The sequence below is a fragment of the Bactrocera dorsalis genome, chromosome 2, assembly GCF_023373825.1.
Source record: "Bactrocera dorsalis isolate Fly_Bdor chromosome 2, ASM2337382v1, whole genome shotgun sequence".
Lineage (NCBI taxonomy): Eukaryota > Metazoa > Arthropoda > Insecta > Diptera > Tephritidae > Bactrocera > Bactrocera dorsalis.
In genome coordinates this window covers 21645204-21668460 of record NC_064304.1, presented here as the reverse complement: position 1 = coordinate 21668460, position 23257 = coordinate 21645204, and the positions used below count along the sequence as shown (strand labels likewise).

Sequence of the window (23257 nt, the reverse complement as noted above, 5' to 3'; positions counted from 1 at the left end):
GTTTTGTGCAATGGCGCGTTTAATGCATGGCGAAATCAAAAATTAAAAAAAAATGAAACACACACAAATAATAATGCAAAATGTAAGCAATGCTGAAAAATCAGCATGAAATGTGAGCTGGAAAAAGTCACAGGGGGCTCGCCTCGCAACAACAACAATGCCGGCGAGAATCCGCTTTGTAGACAGCCGGGCATTGGCACTCAGCAGTTTTTGCTTAATGAATTCTGAACATGCACTTTTAGGCGTGAACAAATCCACGCCGCGGGTGCACACACAAACACACCGATTGTACATATGCATGTATATGTATAGGTGTGTGTTTGTGTCTGCATAAATTCACTTTGGCCAAAAAGGTGGAAATGAGGGTTGCTGCTGCATGAATTATCCGCAACATAGTAGCCGCGCACACTTTGTTGTTGCATCGGGGCCGGCAGCGCGCAGGCAAAGCGTTTAGTTGGGAATTTAAATGACCGATAACATCATGATTCGGCGCGCACTTACGGAAGTTGTGCACGAATATATCACAATTAATTAATTAATCAACGATTTTTATTGGGATAGTTGCATATTTTGTTGAAACTGCTCAATTATGCAATAATTTAGTAATGGGCTCTTATCGTTATCGATTAATAATTGTTAGTTAATTGACATTTGATCTTTGATTAAGCTAAACTTTGGAAATTGGATATTTTGAAGCGCATATCCTTAGGGGTCCATTGATTTTTTCCTATTGGAAATTATGTAGACAGGAATGAGAAGTAATTACTTTTCTTCAGGGCTTGAAAAGTCATAAAACAGATTGTTTTAGAAGACAATAACTGCAAGGGACAAGTGCATAAAAGATGCTCCATTGTTTCCCTGGTGCCCTGATCAAGACATTATCTGCAGTCTTCTCGATCCTTCAGCATCATCCTGCGGACGTGAGTCGCCTCCAAACAGTGACCAGTTAGTATACCCATTATGTTTCTACAGTCTCTTCTATCGAGTGCACAGAGGGATTTGTTGTACTTCCGGTCTACCGTTTTGCACATGATTTTTTGGATTTTGATTTTCATTACATACTTCTGTTGAGATCGTCCTATAGACTATGCATGAGTTTCCCGATTATGATCACGTTTTCGGATGTCAGCCGTGCATCATTCTTGACAATCTCGTCCACTATTGCCCTCGATACCTTTGTGGCCTGGTAGTAGAAGTAAAGTTGCTTGCTTCTGGCAACATTTTCCACTGCTACCATTCTTCCCAAGATACTTCTGGCCAATATGCGATACAAGGTTATTGCAGGTTTAGAAGCGATACCACATATCGATAGTGACTCGCCATAAGCTTAGAGAGTTTAGTTGGGAGGTTCTTACGTATTTACCTGACGGTCCGGGCCTGGTATTATGTGATTACTAACTGTTCTTGCCTTTGGAGAATGATTTAGCTTGTAAAATATCCGACTCAAGAGAAGTTTGTGAAAATCAACAATTCCAGTTTCTTGCCAATAGAAATTTTTCTATGAAGGCGGCATTTTCAAATCATCTTCAAAATGGCAACAAGTTGTAGAACAAAACGGTGAATATTTGACCGAAATCGAATCAGTTTATGCAAAAAAAAACTTTGAATTTTGACTAGACCTTATATGTTCATATATCACTATTTCTATTTGTTTTTTCCTTCTTTACTTCCTCTGAGGGCAGTTCTGGTAGTAAATGGAGGCAAGACGAAATATCTCCTGTCATCAAACAAACAGTCGTCGCATTCGCCCGAATGGATAAAAACACTCAGCTACGCTAGTAAAGAAGAAGAAGATGGAAGTTTCAAGATTTCTCCGAGACCTCGTCTAGACTCCGCCGACAAATAAAGAGTGTTACCAGAAAGTAAACATTCCGAGGTGATGATTGCATGTCAGCGGTTTTGCATTCCCAGAAATTGTATCTTAATTAGTGAAAAAGTGCTTTAGAGGCTTCAAAAATCGATTTTTTTGAGGATTTTTTTGGGAGAGAAAGAAATAATTGATTAAAGCAAAATCTCTAGTGTTTATAGCTATATATTTAAACATCATTCACAAAGTTTTTGGATACGAAATCTTTGATATTCTGTTTTTGGGAAGCAATTGCTCGATGCATCTCGCATGTGTGTTTGTCGGATGGCGGGCAGGATGCAGGTCGCAATTTTTATCGGAAACTAAAAATTCAAAGAGATTCATATATCTTAATAATTTATCTTCTAGTTCAACTAAGAAAAATCCAAAAAAAAGTGTAAAATTTTACAAATTTAAAAAAAAAAATTGAAAAAAGTGGTTTTTGACCAAAAAAATTTTACTTTATGTTGTTTACAAATACGTTCAAACTTGACCTTTCTCAGTTTAAAAAATATAATAGAAGATAATTTAATGGCAAAGATACTAAATTTTGCCCCAGTTTCGTACGACGTTTAGTTTTTCTTCTATCCTGCCCGCCAATTAAGAAAATTTGTAAAAATGAAAAACCGAGAAACCGCGCGTCGAAGTTTTCGCTTTCTGCCCAAGCGCTCGGTTCTAACTTCCCTTTATACTTCGAAAATATTTCGAATTTCCATCTATAACTTTGGGGACATATTCTTAGATAATTTTTAAAGAAATTTAACCAAAAAGAAATTCGTTTTTTTAAGCTTCTAAAGCAGGCTCCCCCCTTAATGAATTATGTAGGAAAGTTGCTTAAGTCGACTTGTGACGTAGATAAAGATTTTAGTTCTTTTGACAAATATTTGCAAGAATCTTCGTGTTGATTTGACTGAAACAATAAATTTTTTACCGAAAGCTAAGATAAAAGAGAGACAAAAAATAAAAATAGGCTTATATTACAATAGAAATTATGGATTAGTACAGATCTAATATTAAGTCGACTTAAGCTGCTTTACAATAATTTTTTCATCTTCATCTTCGCTTCAATGACACCCTCAGCAGCCTCATTAAGTCAATGCAAATCTCATAAAGTTGCCAGCAATACAAAGAGCTTGATAACCATAAGATTGCCATAATATTTTTAGCTTTCACTAAGGAAAATAATATATATACATAGATATGTATGTATGTACAAAAAGCTATTAAATAGATATGTATGTATGTACAAAAAGCTATTAACCTGACCTAACAAATAATATTCATTTGAGTGTTCAGATTTGTATGGATTAGCTTTGAATAAATATGCTGTGCAATTAAAAATCAATTTATAAGCAATTGCATTTTAATCACCCTCAACATGGTTATTATATGTGCAGCATGTATTTCAATAAATGAATTTGCTTTGTCGCACACACACATACATATGCACATGGCTGTGGCAGATTTAATTCAGCGCTGCAATGTTGCCACATTTCACTGCAATAAAGTGAATATTAATTAAAAAACTGTAAACCTGTGCAACGTAACTAATACAGACGCAAAGCGCAAAGAAAAAGTGCAAAGCGGAAAGCAGAAAACTATGAATGTGCCGATAGAAAAAGCCAGCAGCGGCGAATGATTGCGCATAAACAACGAAAAATCAACAGAATGCATACCAAAAATGCAAAACCAACAATAGCAAATGCTATTACAGCAATAATAAAAACAAGAATCTACAACAATAACAACAGCAACGCGCAACGGTATACCACAAAGCCGTAAAAGGGGTGAAAAAATGACAAAACACTCTCATGAGAGCAAATAATGTAGTATAATGCAGGCGGATAAATAGCGCCAACAACAAGACAGCAACACTAGCAACAACAACAACAACAAGTTAATAGAGTAACAGACAGCAAAAGCGGTCAAACCGAAATGCCAAATAGCGCGACCAAAGCGCAGAATAATGCGCGCCTACCTGGCAATTACACAAATATCAAATAGCAAACGCTGAAATGGAACACGCACACACACACACAGGCGCGCGCACGCATACATCAAAGCGCAGCGCACAAGTAACCCTTAATAAATAAAAACGCCTAGAGCCAAGTAAAAATGTGTACACACGCCGCGCGAACAAATCGAATCGATTAATTGAGTATGCGGCGCGGCCGCCCGCCAAACGCCACCCACCGCGCGCGCCTGCCACAGTGCGGCGGATAACGGTGTTATACTTTTTTCGGTGTACCAACAACAAAGCAACGACAAACGCTAATATTGTATCTACATTAAAAATCGTACGATATGGATGGTTTGAAGCCGCCCCGCCCCACGCGAGCGACGCTGCGGCCGCCGCGCTAAGCCGCAAGTGAGCAGCATGTACAGCGGACATTCCAGCATTGCTGACGGTTTGACGAATGCGCTGCTACAAGAAATTAATGCCGCTCCTGCGCATAATTAAAACAAAAGCACCAACAACAACAACAGCAACAGCAATTGCAACCAAAACTATGCTAAAAGTTTGCATGCGTGTGTGACATGGAAATGTCGAGTGGCACCGGATACACCGTTTGCTGGCAAACAAAATTAGTATAACCATATTGAAATAATGAATAGCGCGCATGTGGCAACGACGTCGCGTTGCGTCGCGTCAATGCGTGACGAAGTTGAAAAACACTGCTATTCTGTTATTATACAGTGCGGAGCGGCGGCACGGAAAACACTTCCACTCACCTTCCACTGTTGTTGTATGCGTTTATTATTTGAGCTGTTCGTAGACATCGTGGCACGGCGCTAAGGATACGACGGCGATAACGCGTCGTCGCGTCACACACACACACACACACACACGCGCATATAAAAGCACGAGTGTATAGTCGCTATCAGTCGTGATTAGCGACCGGCCAGTGAAGGAAAACGCGCGCGCTCAAGTTTTTACACTCACGAAACGCACTTTTCTTGTATTTGACAATCAAATTTCTCCGAGTAAACTTAAAACGGCGCGCTTGCACACTCTCGCTCTTGCACTTGGACACACACTCTCTGTGTGTTTGCGCTGACTTGCGTTGCGTTCTCTCGCTCTTTTTCTGGCTCTACTGGCCGATAGACGAAACGCGCCTAGGCATATGGTCCGGCGGCTGGCGTGCGACCTTTCGTTCGGTTAACCCGCCTTGAAGGCGCTTTCAACTTGCCATTTAAGCGTCTGTAAATTGGGCTTTTCACACACACACATATACACGTGCATGCACACAAGCACAGCTACGTAACTATAATAGATAGATACATATCTGGTGTGGTTCGCTCTATGCTTTTTGATGAAATTCTGAAATTCATAACTTTGCGATGCAATGGCGACGCAACAACAACAGCGAACAGCCAACAGCGCCAGCAACCCCTGAAAAACTTGCGATACACATTTATGTGGGTTGCCGCATACGCGCAAGACAAACAACAGCACACACACGCGCGCACGTGCGTACATGCTTGCGCGCCTGCAAGTATGCAACGGAAAAGCTAAGAAATGTCGTAGGCGTTGATGATGTAGTGGCAATTAGAAAAGGATGAATAATTTTGTGTGTGCGAAGCCGAATGAGGTGAGTATAAATCATGGCAAAGGATACAACTTTTATTCGATTAAAGTGGGTAACAAGTAAATGGCATAATTTTTGGTGAGTGTGCGAAATGAAGTGCCAGCCAAATTGAGTTTGTCTGTGATTTCAGGTTTTAGGTTATGTAAAATATAGTTTTGAAATGTAATTAATTGCAGTTAGTTAATGGGAAGTTTCAATTGCAATATTTCAGGCTTTTAGTGAATGTAGACAAAAACTATTGTTTTAGCAGTTTGGGGAATAATAATTTTTGCTGGAAATGAAATTAATTTTTGAAGCTAGGAATTTTTTAAAAATAATAAAAAAATAATAAAAAAAAAATAAAAAAAAAAAAAAAATAAATTAAAAAACAATAAAAAAAATAATAATAAATTATAAAAAATAAATAAAAAACAGAGAATTACTTTTTGTAAGAAATTATATTTAAAAGAGTTTTTCGATAATAATAAAAATATAACTATTGTTGTGATAGGCTAGACGTAAGAGTAGCAGTTCCTATGGAACTAGACTAGGCTAAAATTTTTTCGATTAAAACTTCAGTTAATGATTGGGATGATATCCTGTGAAAGAATTCTAGTTTCTTGTACATAAGTTGCTAGCGGCTAGTCTAGACCTGGAAGACTCACATCTACTATACTATAACCAAAACCAAACCATGGAAAAATGTTGCAATAATAATATCGTGTTGGTAATTATTAAAAGTCAGAATGACAACACTTGGACCATTGAAAGGCCGATTCTTTGTAAGGATCACAATCCTAAGATAAAGATAAGAAACAGTTGAAAACAGTTGTTGTACTAAAGATCCTAAAATAGAGAGCAAGAGATCGATATGCAATTCGCATTGAGCCTATCTGTGGGGGCGATTATCGATTCCAGTCAGTTCGCACGATTAACGAAAGGTATAAAATCCAATATGTTGGAACCTGCCTCTACCGAAAATTAGTGCAGCAAGGATCATTGTTTTTGAACCGGTAAACAGCTTGGATTTGAGAAGTTATTTTAGTAATGCGGGGACTTTTAATTGCTGAACAGCTTAAATGATTGATCTCGTTGTTGTCTGCCCGCCGAAGGCCGGTTCTTTACAGCTAGTTGGCATATGGTATTTAAAGTATGGATAAAAGCTTCTTCTGATTGAAACGTCGGCAAAGTGCAGCAATTATAATGCCAGAACGACAATTTGCATCTACAAGGCACCGAAAGGAAATATTTTGACTATCAAATAATAACGCGTTCGAAAAGGGAACTGTAGCTGAATCATTGAGATATGTTTCGGAACGCTAGAAATGGCACACAGCAATAACCGATACTCATTACCCGCGCTTTTGCGCACTCCAGTGGGGCCTACATACAAGATAGAAATCCTCACGAATTCGGAAAAGAGCTTCAGTGGCACCTACCTTGCAGATAGAAAGCTTTGTGAATACAAAAAAGAACTCCGAACCCTCCAGGTTACCAAAAGGGATCTAATAAATTATAAAGGACCGATTGACAAGGAAACCGAAAACAGTTAGTCAATGTTTAATACCACAACGGCAGCAAAAACAACGGCTCTGTATCTGGACGCACGCCGAGAATTCGTAAAAGTGGAAAGCATGAAATCTAGAAGCTTCAAAGGCGAGGATATACAACGAATCCATCACTTGATTTATCTCAGGTCTTAAAAGCATTACTGAACTACCTCACAATAGCAGAAGACAACAAGAACTTTTAGTTAAGTTAATTGGGGAGTATGGTAAGATAATCTCGGGGTCAATAAAAATCTCAAATGTACTAGCAAGTCTTCTTAAGGATCCAATAATTACATTCTTAATGTTTCAAGTGCAAAGTTTGGCTGGACTATCCTTTGATTGGGTAAATAGGCTGATTTCTCGTAAAGCCACGAATAATCTCACTTGCGACTGCTAGAAACACATGTCCGTTGTGATAACCAGCAGTCCTAGCTTTGGATCAAATAGTTGCAGTAAAGTCCACCAGATGTAATACACTTATGACAACGATTTTTCCAATCCTCGGAACACTTGCCATAAAACCTTTGTGGGATGGCCTTCAGCTTCTTCAGCGAATTTTGTTTTATCTCTTCGAAAACGGGTTCCAAGCAGCGGAAATTTCAGTTTGGGGAACAAGACAAAATCACACAGAGCCAAATCTGATGAATACGGTGGTTAATCGATGGTATTCATTGCGTTTCTGGCTTTAAATTCGGTCACATTCGTGGCTCGCTTCGGTGGTGCATTATCATCGTGTAAAATCCACGAATTCTTCTTCCACAATTATGGCCGTTTTCGACTGAGGTTCTCACGCAAATGTCAAAGTGCGGCCAAATAGAACTCTTTATTGAACAAATTCATTATGCAACAAACCACGAATATCAAAAAAAAAAAAAAAACAAAATGAGTATACATTGATTTTTGAGCAGCTTTGACGTCGTTTTTTTTTGGTTTCAACTGGTTTTTCCTTTCTATTCCGATGATTGTTGACTTGTTTGCATGTCAAACTCATAAATCCATATCTCATCGGCAGTTATAATGGTCTCCATGAATGTGGGATCGGAATTCCCACGATCAAGAACGTCTAAAGATACCTGTTTATGGTACTCTATTTGAAAAAAAAGCAGCTTTATCGGGACAAGTCGAGCAAAACCGAATTTCATACGAGTTTCATAAAATATCCACCAAAATCATTCAGACGGACTCGCGTGATATGTCGAGCTCTATCTACCAACTTACCAACTACCAAATACACATTTGTTCAAATATCATTTACCCAGGGAATTTAATTACAATTCCCGGGTGCTTTTTTGTCTCAATATATATTGCTTATAACAATTTTCTTATAAGTTGTTTAGCATACACGAATTGACCTTGAGCTTCTTGACGAAGTGACCTTATCAAGTGACGCATAATATCAACATTAATACATTTGCCCAACGCTTTTCTATTAAATTTTTTAATATCGAGTATTACGCACTATTTTTATTTGCGTAATTAACTTCACATTAGATTTTAATAACACCTGTTGGAATTACTAATAAAATTATTTCTACGTGATTAGCACTTGTTGCTGAATATGCTATCTTATCTGAGTTATCTTGACGAAAGAGCTTATTTATCAACGTTTAACACTTGAACATTAGTAATACAATTTTATCGCTACGGAGCTAACACATAGAGGAGGACCTTAGTAGTACCAATGAGTAAATACATACTACACTTCGTATGGCCCATAGGAATGCAAACTGAAAACGTTTTGAACAGCGATTATAAAAACCTTACACATTTCATAGCAAAAGCGTAGAAAAAATAAAGATTGCTGATAAAAGCGAAAAACCTCAAAACGAAGTTCGCTCCATGCCTAACACCAGCCACCTCCGCCGCCGTCGCCATCCATCGACAAGCCTTATCAGCGGCCATTCAAGCGCACGCACACAGGTTGTTCCAGTAGCTTGGTGCGGTGGCTATTGCAAAAGTCATACCCACACATATGCATATGAACATATACATCACCGCAATGACAGCGCATAAAAACAACAATAAATTGTATTTCATTTCAGCTCGACAATCTTTTTAGCGTTGCTGATAAGAAATCAGTTTTATATGAAATTCTGCGCTGTGCTGTGACAATACACGATAAACCCAAAAGCGACAACAAAAACAACAACACAACCATAAGTGTGTACTCGTATATATGCGAAACGATTTATGGCGACAGCGCATTGAAGCAAGAAAAAAAGTCTGCTAGAAAAAGGCTGGAAAAAAGGGGTCTCATAAAATATTAAATGCGAACGGGAAATGCGTGTTGCAGCGTAATAATGAGCAGTTTATTGGCTCTTTAACTGCCTGAGCTGTAAGTCAAGTGACATGATTCTAACAAGTCTGACCATTAGCATGCTCAAACAGACGCACACATAAGTGATATCGGCAATCTAATGCTGTCGATTTATCAGACTCGCTGACAATTGGCACGAGCAAGAGTCTGGTTCACTACCGTTTCTCGGTGGCAACACTGGGGAATTAAATGTAAGTAAGTGGGCAAAAATGAGGTCAGGGGCATTCCCATGAATGCAAGCGGAAGGCGGCAAAGCAACGAGCGGATACTTGGCAATAGCTTGCCATGTGCTTTGTGTCGTCTGGCTGAGAGTGTTGCCTACGTGAGGTGAAGCAATGCTAGAAAAGTGTTTGTAGTGTGCGATTGTTAAAGGATATTGGTGCAGTATAAAAATAATAATAATGAAAGTAATGATATTTTTAACATGGAACTTTAATTGTGGGTAATAAAACGTTTTTGTATTGTGTAAATCGTTGCAAAGGCGGATAAACTTTGGATTTGGTATGAATGTAGAGTCTATGATGTTGAAATGTGAATACTGGTGTTATTTTCGCTGCGAAGACAGTCTTAATGCTTGCCTATTGAACTTTTAAGAAAGAGAAGAATCTAATTTGAAAGCGGTAGGCTCCCTCGGACCATACCTACTTTATAGTATGCGAACCACATTTAGGTAAATGATACACTGATATAAGCCACGTTATAAATTTGCATACTCAAGCATTTTCACGAAACCGAGTGCTCTGATAGCCGTCAAGTACCATAATATTCATGTGAGTTTTCTCAGCAAGTTTTTTTAATGTCTAACCCCCCCTAACACTAGGAAACTGGGTTTGATATATTTAAAAAAAAATAACAATATAGGATTTTTTAGGTTCTTAAAGCATTTCAGGTCAAGGTATCAACCCTTCACACGAGCCAATTTGGGTTCTCATAGCTTCTCCTAACTCACGTTATTTATTATCGATGACTGGAGAATGCAAGAATTTTCTCCTAATGGAAACTATTGGGTATATTATTTATTATGGATCTGATTGACGAGCTTCTACTCCGAGATTACCATTTCTTACCGACGCATTCAATAGAAAACATTTTGAAGTTCTTTTGAATATGGCTTCTGGGCAATTGGGCGTGAAAATATTTAGCCAACAAATTATTTACGTAGAAGCTCCTTTCGTAATGTGTAAGCGGAGGCCGGCTTCGGTCATATTGGCTTGGTTGCAGAAAATTCTTTTGTCAGAACATCGGCAAGCTCATGGTCATTCGATGCTTCTTTGCCCAGGGATTCTTTCTAATGGAATGTTATTATTTCCCTCCCTCCCTCCAGTATTATTGCTGATTTGATTTCTTCGACAGGATTGCCTAAAGCGCTGTTTTACTCGCACTGAGAATGCCAATACGTTCACCGACTCCATATCTCTCTAGGATACTATTTTCACATAGCCTAAATCGCAGCAGGAAAAATGCTTAGAAACCTATACATGAGGACTATTAATTTGGTGTGTGGTCCCACTATCCCAGCCCCGAATCCATCTCAAGTTTTAGAGCCGCCTGTATGTATACCATTGCTGCTTGGAAGATAGTTCTTAAGGGTGGAATCCTCTCATTTGTTGCTACTTTTGCGGCCCATTGATATTTTGAACATTTTTTTAAATTGAAAGTATATGTATATTCTTGGTAATGTCGTCTACAGGAAAAAGCGTATGGAACGAAATGAGGATGTGGAGATATCAAGTGGAGATCATGCGAGCTTTTAAAGTTGATGAAAACGGCATTCTTGGTACGAGTGTGGGTAGATGCAGTAACAGTCCTATTGGGACTCATTTTTTTCCAACTTAAAACTTTTAATGATGTCATTTCAGAAAGTCGTGGAATTTTATACTTTGGCACGTAGTATGTTATGATTTCATCAGGGAATACCCCTGAAATAACAATTCATGCTTTTTAGTATTTCATATGTTATTGGTTGAGATCACAATAACACAACTTATCAGGTGAGATCACGCAAAGACTGCTGTCTAAAGTCAACAACTGATTCTTGGCAGGATTGCATTCTTTCGTCATGGATCTTTTTACTTGTTATTTCAATCCACGTCTTTCAGGAGCTTAGGAAAATATTGTAGTTGATAAAATTCTAGCTTTGCGATGTTTCTGGGTAAGTATACACAGGGTGTTCCAATAAGAGTGATATGATTTGTTAAAACAAGGATAAAAAACAAATTCAAATTAGTTCAAAATGAGCCATAAACCTCTAACTACCATAACCTCGAATTATGTATGTTATTTATTTCATAATTTACGTTAATTCTTCCAGTTTTCGTAATTGCAACTATAATTTCTTGATGTCAAAAGCACACCTAACAATGCCACTTAATTGAATGATATTAACTTCTCCCGACAAAAAACGAAAACAAAACAACTTTGTACCCCACCAGCAAAAAAAAAAAATATCGTTTTTTCTTCAAGACATTATACCAATCATTAGCATTTTTACTGTCACACTTCATTTTATATTTTTTCTTTGCATTGCACTTTGTATGATTTATTGGCAATTGTAGGTCAGGGTTGCATTGCAGCGACAGCAATGACAAAATGGCAAAAAAGCGACAGCAAAGCAAAGTGAAAAACGCAACTATGCCAAAGTGTAAACACAAAAAGGGGAGGGAGGGGGCAAATAGACGATATTTGCTGTCACAGCGTTATTGAATTAATATGCATATGTTTATAGCAAGTAATCACAACAACAATGCTACTAAGTGTGGCACTAAAAAGGCAACAACAGCAACTATAACAGCAAAATGAATAAATTAAAGAGTTGTGAGCGTATAAAGAGACGCGAATGCGTTCGCTTTCGATGTTTAGCGCACTGTTTGACGCTTAAACCGCACAACGGCACACACACACACACATACCTAGTACAGAAACTATGAGCATAGTTAGTCTCAAATGGCAGCTTAATGCTATTATTATTGATGTTGTCTGATGTGGCGCACTGCCGCTGATGCTCACTGCCTGCGCCGGCGAAATTGGCGTGCAAACAACACGCCATCAAGCGGCTATCCGACGCTTAGCTATTTGCTTACACCCGTGTATATTTGTATGCAGGCATATGCAGCTGGGCACGCATGCACGTCATGCAAATAAGTTGCCAACACGAACTGCGTTCGCGCATCCAGTGTATTCGCTGAATTCGTTAAACGATTTGACATTAGCGGGCCAAGTGCATTGGCGGCGAGTGATGTAATGTGATCTATCGAGTATGTGGCTAGAGGGTGCTGCGTTTAGTACTCCCCTGGCAAATTTAACGAATTGGCTTTAGTTCAGTTTAGTTGATTTCAGTGCCAAATAGTTAACTACCTATAATCGATTCGCTGAAAATGAAGAACTCAGTACTAAGTACTAAAAAAGAAAGGTTCTCCCGTTCCAACCATACGAGAAGCGTGAAAAGAAATAAAACGATTTGGTAAATCTAGAACTGATTCAATAAATGTCAAAACCTTTTGCTCGTAGGTGCTAGATTTATGAAATCAACTTTGTGATGTAACATTTTTTAATTATTAAATTTATTCACAATTTTCTTAATAAGAACCAAGAGAGCGAAGGGTGGAATGCGCATTCGACTTATGCTAAGAATATATTTTTTAAACGAAGTTACTGATAAGAGTCTCTGCGTCAGTTCTTCAAAAGAAAAAACTGCGAAGAGGAATAATTTTAGTCGCGTTGAAGTAGGGAAGAGTGCGATTGCTCTCTTTTTAGGACAAAAATTTTCTATTGAAAAATAATAAATTTGAATTTCAAAAGCAAATAACTGTCATTATTTTAATTTATTATAATAATTAAAATATGTTAAATATTTTTTAGAATAAATTCAGCAATTATTTCTGAATAAAAATTTTAGTAATTAATTAAATAATTACACGTGCCAATTTTGATTGAAATAACTAATGAATAACCCTTTAATTTGGCAGGTGTGTACAACTAACTAGCTGAAACAATTCGTCACCCGTAGCGAATGGATGACTGGGCATATTTTAGTGTGAACACCTATGCATCTGGTAAATTTGTTGTTTTCATGCTCGTGTTCATACGTATGCATAGATGAGAATGTGCACTGTGTACACGTTAACCGCTAACAATTTGAATAAATGAATTTTTTATGTGCAAACAACAGAGGAAATCAACGAAAATGGCGCTATTTTGTTTAGCGGCTCATAGATGAGAATATGTGAGTGTGCGAAAATGCGATACATACATATGTATGTATGTAGATAGAAGCAGCAGAATATGAAGCGCTGTTGTCGGGCAAATCAAATCAAAATTCCCACAACAACAAAACAACAAATTGCGGAAATTTGCGTGAAAACTTTGTCATTATTGGTTTTCGGGTCGCTAAATGTCGCGCCACTAACTATTTTAGCAGCAGCAGCCGCTTTATATTGCTTTTGATCGTCGCGATGTGTGTGTTTGGGTGTATAATGCATAAATAATTTCGTCGTCGCTGCGGCTAAACGCGCGTGCCATGCGCATCATGCCGTGACGAAATGCCATTAGAATGAACACTACGAATTAAATAATGGCGGGTGATACGAGGGGCGCGCTGTGCACGAGCGCCTCGCGCTGGCTAATCGATTTACTAAATATGCGCCAGCTATTTGATTGGCCGAGGTGCACACACTTTCATTGAAACGCCAAAATTCAGCTGACACTATGTAAGCTTAATTTATGGTGGCCTCAACGCCACCGGTGTTAGCGGTGTTCGTGGGTGGTGTCACAGACCTAGGCCAATTCATGCTAATTAAGCACATACATATTTAAGCGCATAGTACGAAATTGTAAACGTAAAATATTTTGTTTGTGATTATTGTGGACAATATGTATGTATGTATGTAGTGAAGTGGTAGTGAACAACAAGTGTTTCGTTGCATTTTTATACCCTGCACGTGGTATATTACCTTTGGCACGAAATGTATAACATCCAGAAGGAACCGAGGTAGATCCTGCCCCAGGAAAATTAGCTATGAAGAAGTGATATGTTAAGTTTAGACCTCAAAAGAGATTGTTACCGACGAAAACATCAAAAAAGTTCACAAATAATTTTAGATGACCGTAAAGTGAAGTTGTTCGAGATAGTCGACACTCTAATGATATCAACTTAACGTGGACATCATATCATTGATGAATATTTGTGTATAAGAAAGCTCTGTGCAAAGTGGGTGCTAGTGTTTGGAGATGTCCAAGCGTAATAAACCCGGGTTTTTGCATCGAAATGTGACAATGGATGAGACAAGACTCCATCATTTCACTCCGAAGTCTAATCTACAGTCATCCGAGAGAAGGACACACGATGAACCCGCGACAAAGCGTGGAAAAAATCAACAGTCGGCTGGCAAGGTAACACACGTCAGTGAAACCGATGGTAAAAAACATGAACTGTCTAGTGAATTCTCTGAATCTGTCCCCAGCGACTATTTCTTGTTCCCAGATCTCAAAATAATGCTCGCTGGCAAGATATTTTCGTCGAATGAAAAGGCGGTCGCCGAAACTGAGGACAAGTTGTACTACAAAAATGGTATCGAAAAGTTGAAGGGTCGCTATAATCAGTTTTGAAAAAAAAAAAAACGAGTGTGTTTTACTATGGTAGGCCGGGACTTTTTAATTTACTTGTTACACATGTATATAAATGATCAGCGTGGCGAGCCGATTCGATTTATCCATATCTGTCCGTCTCTCCCTCTTAATTTCTTGCACACGTCCCTATTTCCCCAAGAAATTGCTAATTTGTCGACACCATCGATATGGAAGCACTATGAGATATGGTTGTGTTACAACCTTGTCTATCAAAACCAATTTTTTGTATGAAAAACTTCTTTATTTGACAAATCGATGGTAGGCAATTGAGAAGTAAAATTCTCTCTCGACGAACAAAAACCAAACTCAATTGTCCCTCATTATTCCCATCCTACAGAGCATGGACGATGACCACATCTGGTGAGTCGACATTATGAGTTTTCGAGAGAAAGGTTCTGCGGAAGATTCATAGTTCGTATTGGCAAAGGACGATCAGATGGAGAAAAATCTGGCTGCACTTGGTATCTCGAATTGGCGTCAAAATTGCGAAAAGGCTGGCGCGCTATTTTTGTGTAGCCGTGTCTACGCCAGCAGACTATAACTGTGTAACCGTGTCTACGCCAGTAAAAAAAATAAGAAGATCGATCAAATTGAAGTCCATGTATGGAAAACTTATTATTTTATTTTATAATATGTCTTCCGATATTTGACATAGATTATTGTTCAAGACAGCTGTACAATATCCGAAAATACTGTTCAATATGGAACACTATAGCAATACCAATACAATCTGATCGATCAAAATCCAGTTCTTCCGTGCAAAACTTGTTTGTTAAGCCATCTGTACAAAATGCACCTGTGTAGGGTATTAAACTTCAGTGCAGCCGATATTAACGCTTTTGCTTAACTGTTTATCATATGAATATTAGTTTTATTGCACACATGTCAGTTAGGGTAATTAGCACTGCAAGTCTCACTAAATATTTCGATATGCATGCAAAGTAACAAAGACCTTGAGTAGGTGTGGCTCGTCATTACGTCACAACAACGACTTACATGCAAAACAACCTGCACCAACAATAACGTACGAGGCGTACGGAGAACAAACGTTAACGAGTAGTAGGCTTGTGTGCAGGTTGTTTATTTATTTGTGCTGCACTTCAACGGGTGACAGCTAATTTATGTAAGTGTCAATTACCAATCATTTACAAAGCTTTGCAAATTCCATATATTTGCCGCAATTTGTTTGCATAATCATTGTGAAGTGCAAGTATAAATAAGTAACAGCCGATTGTGTGTAGTTGTGTGTGTGTGTGCGAGTCTGCTGATTATCAGATGTCGTGTTGATAAGCAATTCGATTGCTAATCACAAACAGATGCATTCGGTTAATTAGGTGGAACTACCATGCAAAGCGTTTGCTCTAAACTCAAAGCCATAATTGTGTGTCGACTCGACTAAATGCAGTGGAGGAATGCTACTTAATATGCCTACAAATATTGTATGTAAAATGGCAACACTTGCACATATTAGTGCATTAGATATTTAGTGCTTATTAAATAATTTATTAGTGCATAATTAACATTTTGACACATATTATTTGGCATTAAGTATGCGGTTGCTGTGCTTCCTACATTCCATAATTTATGCTTGTGTGTGTGTGCGTTATATTAATTTAGCACAATTAAGCAACACTTAAGTACACAATTAAATTTTAAAGCATTCAACACTTGCCATTTGCCGCATTTCTTGTGCCAAGTTTGTGTTGAGAATGCTTAATCGCCAAGGGAGCGCAGTGCCAGACGAACAGCATTACTTGCAGTTCAAGGTTATCAATAGTCAATAAACATACATATAAGGTAAACAACCGTAACGGCATATTGTGGTGTGCATACTTCTTACTAATACTCGAATTGGTGTCTTTTAGCACATTCTTATTGGAAAAAGGAAAAAATTGAAAGATATTAAAAAAAATTACATATTAAAAAAAATTTTTAATTTAATCATTATTCCAGAAACTTATGACTTGCTTATACATTATCGAATTGACTAGGAATTGATAATTGATTACTTATTTATGAGAATATAAACATGATTTTGAAAGCTGATAAGATATACGCGTTTAGTCTTAATGTAAACATTTTAGCGACATTCCAAGAAAAAAATTTGACTTCTATATACATATGTACATGTATGTACATACATATGTGTAGCTAATCTGACCCCAAAACTTGAAACATTTTTTTGACAAAACTATATTTCTGGGCCGTTGAGTAAAATATCTCCCAAATAAGTAGACCTGTCGGCTTGAAATTTTCATACCACCTTCTTATATATATTTGTAATTTTTTCCAAAATTTTAATTTTGATAAGTCCTTCGATCATTGTCGGTTTTATAAATAATTTTTTTTTATTGGTTTCTGGTTTTGAGATAACTTTATGAAGACAAATCTTAGCCACCGCCAGACACCTTTTTGGAGATCGGCTACGAACTCAGCAACTCCAAAATTTTTCAAAATAAGTAACCGATTATTAAAGTTTTTTAAATTTTATACTTTTAATTTTATCTTATTTATTTAATATTAATTTAATTTAAATAAAACCAGGTAAAAAAACGGAGATTCAGACTGAAAGTGGATATAGCCTCTTAAATTTTGCAATACTTCAAAAATTTTGATCCGAAACAAAAACTGAAACCTTTTTGAAAAAGTACAGAGTACAAACGGAAGTATGACATGGTTGTGACGTTGTTCTTGTAACCGTTTTCTAATCCCTGCTTGGGTGGTAAGGTTCAGGTAAGTTGTCATTGAGGACATCTAACGGTACGCCTAGGAAACGCGCTATTTCAACGGGGTCGGACCATAGATAGAGAGGTGTTAGATGAGTGGAGGCAGCTGGGCCAGAGTTGTTGTTGTTGTTGTAGCGATTATCTAATCCCTGTGGGAGAAGTAAGTTAGTTGTCATCGCACGACATATATTTGGTATGCCTGATACGATATCCAGAACGAAGTTGCACAAAGATAACTCTAGATTCGCGAGGCGAATCGAGCCCTTCGTCTGCATTGGGTGGTGGTTTGACTTCAAGTGCGTCATTTACTAGATAATCGTGGAAAGTGTTTAAAGCTCCAGTGTTAATGGGAGGCGGCTCAGATTCAAACAGATTACAGCATGGAAGGGCTCTCATAGGCTTCCAAATTTACCCTGTCATGAATAATACTTCCAGCACAGACATTTTTCTTAAAACCACCTGGTGTAGCCACAAACATCGCTACATTAATCCAAATTAAGGCAGATGTTGTAGGAAGACGATATATGCCGGAAGAAGGTTACATTCATACGTATGTATGTATGTACATTCTCTTACCCCAATAGCCTGTTTAACTTCACCTGCATGTTTAGGGAATATCTTATGCCACTACAACAACAACAACATGGATTACAACGAAGTTTCTTAAAAACTTCCGCCAGATAATCGCAAAACTTTAAACCGTAACGAAAATTGCTTCATATTTACTGACACATTTCAAGTTACAGCTCAACTTTTATCAAGACCAAAAAATTTATAGTATGTATACAGAAAGCTAATCAACTTGCCAATTAGTTACTAAGCCGTTCTTGTTGATGTTGCTCTTTTATTTCTGTTTACAATCCGACGAAACTTTGACAAGTCAGTGCTTTGTGTTGTTTGACATTTCACAAGGAAAGTTCATTTCCCAATCATCTCGTTTGTGGTTTATTTCAATCGTCCATTTCAGAGAAATTGCGAGAAAAATGCAAACAAACACATAAACAAATGCACATGAGAAAATATTAAATTATGTATCTCATAAAACGGATGTGTATGTATCCACATTTAACCATTATGCCCGCAAACACGGCGCACGGCAACTTTTTGCGCTGCAAAGTGCTAGGGCATGGCCAATTTCTAAGAGAAAGAGTAGAAAACAGAGAACAACAATTAAAATAGCAGCCAGAGTTACCGGCATTTGACTGTCATTACAATTTCAACGCAACGCAACAAACGAATGCGAAAAATGTACCGACAACACCGCAAACAACAACGGCGACAGCAACAACAAGCAACACAATGACACGGTGGATAAAATGCAAAAATTTCGTGATATGTGTAGATAACGGTGATCTGCAATCTGTCTGGTTGACTGCCAACAGAAAACGTAGCCAATGAGTTGGTCAAAAATGGTAGTCGACATAGAAAAATGCAAATCACGATGAACACTATTTGTTTGTAAATGCTGGTGTCCAGCGAGCGTGATGTCATATGCACTAGAAGTCAATTAGTTTGGGGAATAGACAGTGGAAACTAAAATAATTGTGAGATAAGTGGTGATTTTTTGTTGGACATACTTGCGTTCTCCACAGCTTTTTTCTCACATTTATAATTATACATATATTGAAAGTTTACAATGCGCGTAGAGATAACAAAATAATTGAAGAAGATTTTTTTAGGTCAAGAATTTGCTACTAAATAAACTAACAACTCTATCAACGTTCGACAGTCCAAAAATTTTAATTATGCCAATAACACCGATTGCTTCAGATTTTGCTTCCCGCCAGTTTATTTTGTTGAAAATTTTGCAATTTACTTTCGCGTTTATCAATTTACTGCTCCTCACCTTTGAATATTTACAGCACCAGCACTTTCTCTTTCCGAAAATTGCCAAGCGGAGTAAATAGTTGTTGTTTTTATTAATGTATCTATCTTATGCTTAATTAAATAGGTAAATTTGAATCTTTACGACACTGTAACTAAGTCGATATATTAAAATTTATACGTATTATATTTAATAAAGAAAGCATATGAATATGCAAAATGCGGTATAAAACATTTCCAATTTATGCATATACATATGAGAAAAGTAAAAACCCAGTAGTATATGTATGTATATGTAAATTGGATACAAAAGAGTTGCCGCTACAATTTCACATTTACATAAATTCAGCATAAAGATAAAATCCCCGATTTTAAGCCCTAGATTGAAAGCTAAACTTGCCACAAAACAAAATCAACAGTGACCAGCACGAGCTCGTAACGTAAACAACCACGACTACTTTTACCCTTTTGTGGTGTACGGCAGTGATATTTACCTTTGTTCAACCAATTCACCACACTTCATTCAGCAACATTGCTTAATGCATTTATTTTGAGCTATTTTTTCATATTTGCTACCTGCATTCTTGCGAATAAATGGAAAAATACTGCCATCAGCTGCTAAATGGTGGAATAGGCATATGTGGGGAAATTGTATTTGGTTATGTGCTAATCAATTAATTCACCTTCGCTCACAATGTTTTTCTAATTTTATAGTATGTTACACAGCCAATTAAATAAACAAACAAATAAACATAAACAACATTGGCATACCTGGTCGATCAAGCGACTGTCGTCGACTCATTGGCGATTCTTTTTAAGTGTTTCGGCGGAAAAATGATGATGACTACGAGTGTGAACTTCGCTGAATTGTTGTAGTTGTTGTTGGTGTAGTGAGGTGTGTATTATTTACTTCATTTGAACTGACTTCTTGGTTATAGCTTTCGTTGTTAGGTGTCAAAATTAATTACATACATACATACATTTTCACAATTATTTGAAATGCACTGGGTGTCTATAATAATTTCACGTTTCGTAGCGCCAATAAACGTAAAGCAGGCATGTGATAGCATTTATATATAATTAAACCGAAAAGGTGCATAAGCGGGGAGGAGGCACACTCGCACTTGCGTTGCGTATGGACAGCACGCAGAGTTGCTGGAGGAAGGATACAGCGCGCGGAGGGGAAAACATGAAAAAAACACTACGATACCGAAAATCACAGATTTTTTCCTTTGCAGATTATAGAACGAAGCACGGCTATGGGAAACGTAAAGGCAAATACGATATTAGCGGCGGCGTTGAGAAATTATAATTTCGTTTCTTCTTCATTTTTTCAAATTGTGCTCTATGCGCAATGCATACATTATAAACACTTTAGTAATTCGTAAATACACTTCTTTTTATTTGTAGCTAATATTTTCACTTTTTTCTGCTTGAATAAATTTTATGCAGTTGTTGCATCAATTACACAAAACGCGGTATGCAACCTTCGTTTCTTTTCGATGCCGTCGTTTTGTCGTAGACGAACAAAAGAAATTTGTATTTGTGTGGTGGAAATGTCATGTGTAGAAAATTTTGGCAGTCCGTTCAAAGTGAATGGTTATATTCGCCACACACAACAACAATGGTCAATGTTCACAATGAAAACAAAATTTACTTTGTCTAGTAGTTTTTTATGCATTTACACTTCACATTCGCATTCGTGATTTCTCGACGTGAAATGTAGCGAAAAATCAAGGCGATGACGGTGATGGCTAGTGCGCATCGTACACTTTCCCGTCTCTTTTATGCATTTATTTCTATGATAGAGAAGAAAACCAAAGCAAACGAGCGCAAATAGTGTATTTTTCTGCAGTTTTACTATTTTCGATGCTAAAGAATTTCACTTTACACTCACGGCATACATTATTCGTATGCGGTAAACTTCAAAATCTGTATTTTGGCGCTAAAATGTAAAGGCTCCACGTTTATTTGTTATAATAAAAACTATTTTATACAAATTTTACACTTGATTTTCGCCCAGACACACTGCAAGACTATAGAAACGGACAAGGAACTGAGGTGGGCACTTTTCACTGAAACACTTTTGATTGCATTCCTGTGCTATCTTCGTACACAGTTTATGACACTACGCCAATAACACACATTTAACTAGTGTTTAATGCACTTTTCTAATTAAAAATAGTTTATTAATTCACACAAAATCGTCACTTTCGAGGAACGTCTTTCCAGTCGCCTTTCAACTCCGTGCCGTTGTGGCAGACTTGATGTTGCCACCTATGACTACGGAATGGTGTGGTGGAAAGGTCATACGATTTTTTAGCTCAGTAATCTTGATAAAATTACAATAAGTCCACCAATATTTATGTTAATAAGTAAAGCACTCAGTTTAATGTTTTATTACCCAGTTACTAAAATTAGTTTATGGAAATTGCGTTTATCAATTTTTCTTGAAAATGGCAACGTTAGTGATAAATATAGTGCGAAAGGCAACAAAGTGGATATGGAAGGAGGAAATGTAGACAGATGTTGTCTCTTGTTATTATTCACATGAGTGTGGTTGGCAATAGTGGCGAAATTGTGGGAATTTTGAGACATTTTTGTGCAGTGTATAAATATTTATATTTTAAATTACATGCTTTATAAGTTCGTATATTTTTAAATTGAACAATATTCATTATACGGTTTTATATTTATATATAATAAAGTAAAAAGGCAGCTTATTAGATTAATTTAATTTCATAACACATCCATTGTGAATGGGTATGTTTACATATGTAAAAATACCGCGAGTTTTTGCAGCTAACTTCATGATAAATAAATGTTCTACTAAAATAAATGTATGACTGCTAAAGTTAAATTTTGTTTTAAAATTACATTTAAAAATAATTTAAAAGAAGCATAGGCGCAAATGAAATGAGAGATTTTTCCTCATGGAGAGATAGCAATGGTATACAAAAATGATGTTGCAAGAACGTCTTGGCCTTGTTTCCAATTGGGTTATAGTTGATGTGTTAGGCGAAATTAAAGGTATGATTGATGTTTTTTTTTGATATTTAATGTACTAAATTGTATTATTTTAATAATTTCAGGACAAAAATGGTCAATTTTGAAAACGAACCCACTCCCAATGCATCTTCATAATAGTCCATAGTCGATAATTTAAGAAAGTAACCTAGCTAACTAGCAAAGTTGGTTTATACAAACCTGTAGCATTTGGATAAAAGAAATTTAAAGAAAAATGGTTGTCCCATAGTTTATTAAGCACACTACATCCACTCAAAGTGTAACTAAAAACTGTTTCAAAAGTAAAAGACCAGCTCCTAGTATGTTATTAGATGACTGATTTCGCGTTCTCATATTTAAAATATGACAATTTTTTCGTTTCAGCTCTTAAAAAGATCTAATTTTTTTCGAAATATTAAGAAAAAATATCTAAATATGAAACTATATAATTATTTGAGGTATATGAAAAGTAACACAAGATTTTCTACAAGGAGTGTAAGGTGTGATTTCACAAATAGTCCATGTGTCAAAACTGTTCTTTTGCACTAATTTTGGATTCAAGAATTTTACCACCAACGCAAGGTAGGATTTATGAAAGCAGTAAAATAAGTAAAAACATGTACATATATATACACATGTAATATAAAAGATAGCGGGTTCAATCAACCTGATTGCGTGTAAACTCTACTATCTTTAATGAATCGATTATTTACAATAATTAGGAAAGAGCTTATTAAATTAGTAATGTTATATTAATGGACTCTTTTGTAAATATATCCCTCAATACATGATAA

General features: G+C 36.9%; 1 protein-coding gene and 1 long non-coding RNA gene across 2 annotated transcripts in view; one reads left to right on the top strand and one right to left on the bottom strand.

Annotated features, from left to right (window-relative positions):
- Window positions 1–21699, bottom strand: part of LOC105229831 (mucin-19) — a 101143-nt gene extending 79444 nt beyond the window's left edge. Inside the window, exon 1 of the mRNA XM_011210297.4 lies at window positions 20229–21699. Within this exon, the coding sequence (XP_011208599.2) occupies window positions 20229–20259 (31 nt within the window). The 5' untranslated portion in view covers window positions 20260–21699. The remainder of the gene's footprint in view (window positions 1–20228) is intronic.
- A 150-nt stretch (window positions 21700–21849) lies between these two features.
- Window positions 21850–22797, top strand: LOC125776597 (uncharacterized). The gene is made up of 2 exons (XR_007421850.1): window positions 21850–22487; window positions 22550–22797. It is a non-coding gene; the product is annotated as an uncharacterized LOC125776597 (long non-coding RNA).
- Window positions 22798–23257: the final 460 nt, after the last annotated feature.